Source organism: Mastomys coucha, unplaced genomic scaffold (assembly GCF_008632895.1).
Source record: "Mastomys coucha isolate ucsf_1 unplaced genomic scaffold, UCSF_Mcou_1 pScaffold9, whole genome shotgun sequence".
NCBI classification, from domain to species: Eukaryota; Metazoa; Chordata; class Mammalia; order Rodentia; family Muridae; genus Mastomys; species Mastomys coucha.
Window position 1 is genome coordinate 103838157 of NW_022196915.1, and position 4329 is coordinate 103842485.

Genomic DNA, 4329 nt, shown 5'->3' on the forward strand with positions numbered 1-4329 from the left:
CCCTCTGAGCCTCACCTCCATCCATCCCTCTGAGCCTCACCTCCACCCATCCCTCTGAGCCTCACCTCTATCCCATCCCTCTGAGCCTCACCTCCAGCCCATCCCTCTGAGGCTCACCTCCACCCATCCCTCTGAGCCTCACCTCCAGCCCATCTTTTCTTTGCTTACATTCACTTTTAGGATGAGAAGCCTGTTGAAGCCATTAGAATATGTTCTGAAGTTTTACAGATGGAACCTGACAATGTAAATGCTCTGAAAGATCGAGCAGAGGCCTATTTAATAGAGGAAATGTATGATGAAGGTAAATTTTAAAGGAATTTGACTTGTAGTATCTAAAAGTTAAATTGTATGAAACCAACACATGTTCAATTGCATTTTATTTTGAACAGATTTATCTGCAAATGGCTAAGAATTTAAAAACTTGCTAATGATTCCGTCTTAGTGGATCATAACAGGTATAGCCTCTGAGGAGGGGTTTGGTTGAGATCAGGTCAGGAGAATATGAAAGTACGTATAATACATACACACATGAAGCATTCATGTCCATTTGTCTAACAAGATGATTCTGGGACCTCCCGACTTTAGCAGCATTAGGGTACGCTGAGCTAAGAGGGCTTTCCACTAGATATCATGAGGACCTCAGACAGTGGCAACCCTGCAGCATACATAGTAACATGTTAGTTGAAAGATGGAACTCATTACATGTATTGTCTTTACCATGTTTCTAATAGTACTATATGAACATTTAATTAGTTTTTTTTTTGCTAATTTTTAAATTATTTGTTGATTTCCCATGGGTTTTAATCAGAGTTATCTCCCGTTCTCTCCAACACATCACCCTCCTTACGTCATTTAATTCTTATTTTCAATAGTAGATTGACCGTAAGGTTGCTTGTAGGAGCATGTGCATGTGAGGTAGCATGTATCGTTTACTGCTTTAAAGATTACCTCCCATAGTGTGGATCTGAGGAAATAAAACAAAAATTACATAGCTACTGTATGCTTGTAGGAAGTATTGTAGGTTGTAACCAGTCCCTGTTTTTAATTATGTGCATACAGGAAACAACCAATAATTCTACACTTTTTATAGTAAGACAAATATGCATGCTGTAACTTAGTAAGTACGACTTAGAAGACTTGGCCGATGGGGTGGTGAGGTGGCCCAGCTGCCTGCTGCAAGCCTGCTGAGCTGAGTTCAGCTTGGAAGAGAAGCACTGCAGGTGTTCCCTGGCCTCCCAGGTGCTACCTGGGGCACCTCCCCCAGCCCTCAATTGAAAATGAAATAACAGTTTTTAAATTTAAGATTGGAAATGTGAGCTAGGTGTTGGTGGTGCATGCCTTCTCAGAAAGCAGAGGCAGGCGGATCTCTGTGAGTTTGAGTCCAGCCTGGTCTACAGAGCAGGTTCTGGGACAGCCAGGAATACACAGAGAAGACCATGTCTCCAGGGGAAAAAAAAAAGAATGTAAATGTGTTTTAAATGAAGAGTTTGTATGAATAGCAGATTTGTGTTATCTTGAAACACTTTCATATTCCTTCAGAGAGTGCTTCTTCCAAGGCTAGGGTAGCAAGTGCTAGGGATGGTAGCTGTGATTCTAAACCTCACTAATATTTGTGATAGTTTATGAACTAAGTTGGAAAAGATTTCCTGTAGATGAATCACAGTAATAGCATCATATAAAAACACAAGGATCTGAATTAGTCTCTAGGTTCATTGCTCACATTGGGCTTGTCTATTGATACTACTATTGGTTCATTTTCAGTGTAGAAGAAGTAGCTCAAGTTTGTTAAGCTTGCCATTTTATCGTTTGTTCAAGTTCCTTCTTATATTCTTTATACAATTAACTGTTAAAAGAAAAATAAATGTTATCCAGAGAAATTTCTTTTTCTTCACTTTTTTTTTTTTTTTTACAAATAATAGAATTTGGTCTCAAAATTATTTAATTTGTTTATTTAGAAAATGTGTGTCAAGCTTCCCTGACTAACCCAGACTTGGTAGAATATATTAGACTTAGCCTGTGTTGTACTTGGGCTAAGACATGCTCCATGGAGGAAGAAAAGTGCAAAGGACCAACTAAGTTCTGGAGGAAACTGAAGATTCTGAATATTTTTCTTCTGTAAACTGACACAAGTAAATTTAGTTCTATAGCTAGGCCTCAACAGAGACCCAGCACCCGGCTGTTACTGGGAGGCAGGCTCTACTGTCTAGTCATACCTAGATTTCAGACTCCCAGGCAGAGTGAGTCTGTGAGTCTATTGGAAAGTGTCTTACTTTCTTTGCTATGCAGTGGTCATTTAAGTCTGCATCGTGGTAGGATTGCTCTGTATAATTTTAAACTACTTTGAAGGAGGTGTAGGGAGATAATGTGGGAGGGTAGAAAAGTAAACCAACCACAGTGAGTTCTGTCAAACAGGATAGAGAACTCCAGCCTCAATTAAGAAGTAAGTTTAAACAAAATTATGAAAATGGTACTCTTTAGTCTCTTAGAAGCAACAGTGAATGAGGGGGCTGGCAATGAGGATTTAGTTTTACGTTGGTCAAATACATAAAGGCACTGAATCGTAATTCCCCCTAACAGCATTTTCCAAAACATATCTTGACAGCCATTCAGGATTATGAAGCTGCTCAGGAGCACAATGAAAATGACCAGCAAATTCGGGAAGGCTTAGAGAAAGCCCAGCGGTTACTGAAGCAGTCCCAGAAGCGAGATTATTATAAAATCTTGGGAGTAAAAAGGTGAATTATGGAAGCTTGCATGCCGTGTTTAGTCAACTGCTTTAAACCTAATCCAGCTCCTTTGTCTTCACCTGGTTCTCTCTGTTTACTCATGTTATTTCAGTCTTACTATTCTAACAGTCTTTAACATCATGAACTATCTTCAGTATGTTACAGGCAGGCAGGTTTTTTTGTTGTTTTTGTTTTTTTATAAAGACCAGTAGTGCACTAATAGAGAGGAGTTGGAGGTGGATGAAGGCTGAGGCATCAACAGTCCAAACCATCAACTCTTGGGAAAGATTAAGAAGTAGACTTGCACTTTAGTTTGGTTGGAGTGGGAAGGAAACGGAAGCCCTTCCCTGGGCCTACAGTTAAAGTTGTTCTGTTACTGTAAGACCCACTTCCCATCCAGGTTGGAGAGAGAACTCAGTGGTTAACGGCACTTGGTCTTGCAGAGGACCCAGATATAGCTCTCAGTACCCGCATGATACGGCTCACAACCATCTCTAACTCCAGTTCTGACCTTTTTTCTGGCTCTGTCATTGCACACATATGGTAGTCACACATGCAAGCAACATATACATAAAATAAAAATTGTTATCTAAAAAAACAGACCCAAGTAGGCTGTCAGCTTTTGTAGTATTAGTAAACTTAACCTAAAGTAAGGGGTTCAAAAGAGATTTTATGTATGTGTGTGTGTGCTTTATTCTGATTGACAGGGTCTCATTGTATAATCCTGGCTGGCCTGAAGTCACAATGTAGATCTTGCTGGCCTTAAACTCAAAGGGATTCATGTGCCTCTCTCTTCTTTGTGCTTCTGGGATTAAAGGCTTACATTACCATCTCGGACATGAAAGTCTTTTTAATGCTCAGAAAAACCTAAATCATGTTTTGGTAGTATGAAGACTGATAGTTACAGCTTAGTGAATTGTATTCTAAGATGCTTAGTGAATTGTCTCAGGAAGCCTTGGGTTTTGTTTGCCCCCAACCAGCTCTATGGCCCAAAAAGGAAGGAAAAATTGACTATCTAGATCAGTATGCTAAGTCTTTAATCTTTGACTTACATCTTTGGAATTTCTAGGAAAGCAAGGCTGTGTACCATCAGGTGTCCCTTCCTCCCTCAGTCCTTCCCCCTTCACACACACAGAGCTTACAGTATTTGTCTGCTGTGTTGTGATGAGCTTGAGGTTGGTACATATGCAAGGCAAGCTCCTTACCACTGAGTTCTCAAACAGGGCTATCAGCACAGCTCATGTGGTTTTTTTTTCATGAAAGGACCCTTTCTCTTCTACATGAGTTTGGGAATCCTCAGGTACATGGTGTAGTAGAAAGAATATTGAATGTAGAACTTTTTTCCTGACAATTACTAAATAATTTCCCCCATCCTTCAGAAATGCCAAAAAACAAGAAATCATTAAAGCATACCGAAAGTTAGCACTTCAGTGGCATCCAGATAATTTCCAGAATGAAGAAGAAAAGAAAAAGGCAGAGAAAAAGTTCATTGACATAGCAGCTGCTAAAGAAGTCCTCTCAGACCCAGGTACCTCTGCTCCTACCTCTGTTCCTGAAGCAGTGCAGTGTGGAGTGGGGTGGGTGAGCTGGCGGGGCCGTGTGG

The 4329-nt window shown here is 40.4% G+C and overlaps 1 protein-coding gene across 1 annotated transcript in view; it reads left to right on the forward strand.

The window, feature by feature from the left end:
• Dnajc3 (DnaJ heat shock protein family (Hsp40) member C3) overlaps positions 1-4329 on the forward strand; it is a 40910-nt gene that overhangs the window by 34577 nt on the left and 2004 nt on the right. The window contains exons 9-11 of the mRNA XM_031361168.1: positions 181-301; positions 2603-2735; positions 4106-4254. Of these exons, the coding sequence (XP_031217028.1) occupies positions 181-301; positions 2603-2735; positions 4106-4254 (403 nt within the window). The remainder of the gene's footprint in view (positions 1-180; positions 302-2602; positions 2736-4105; positions 4255-4329) is intronic.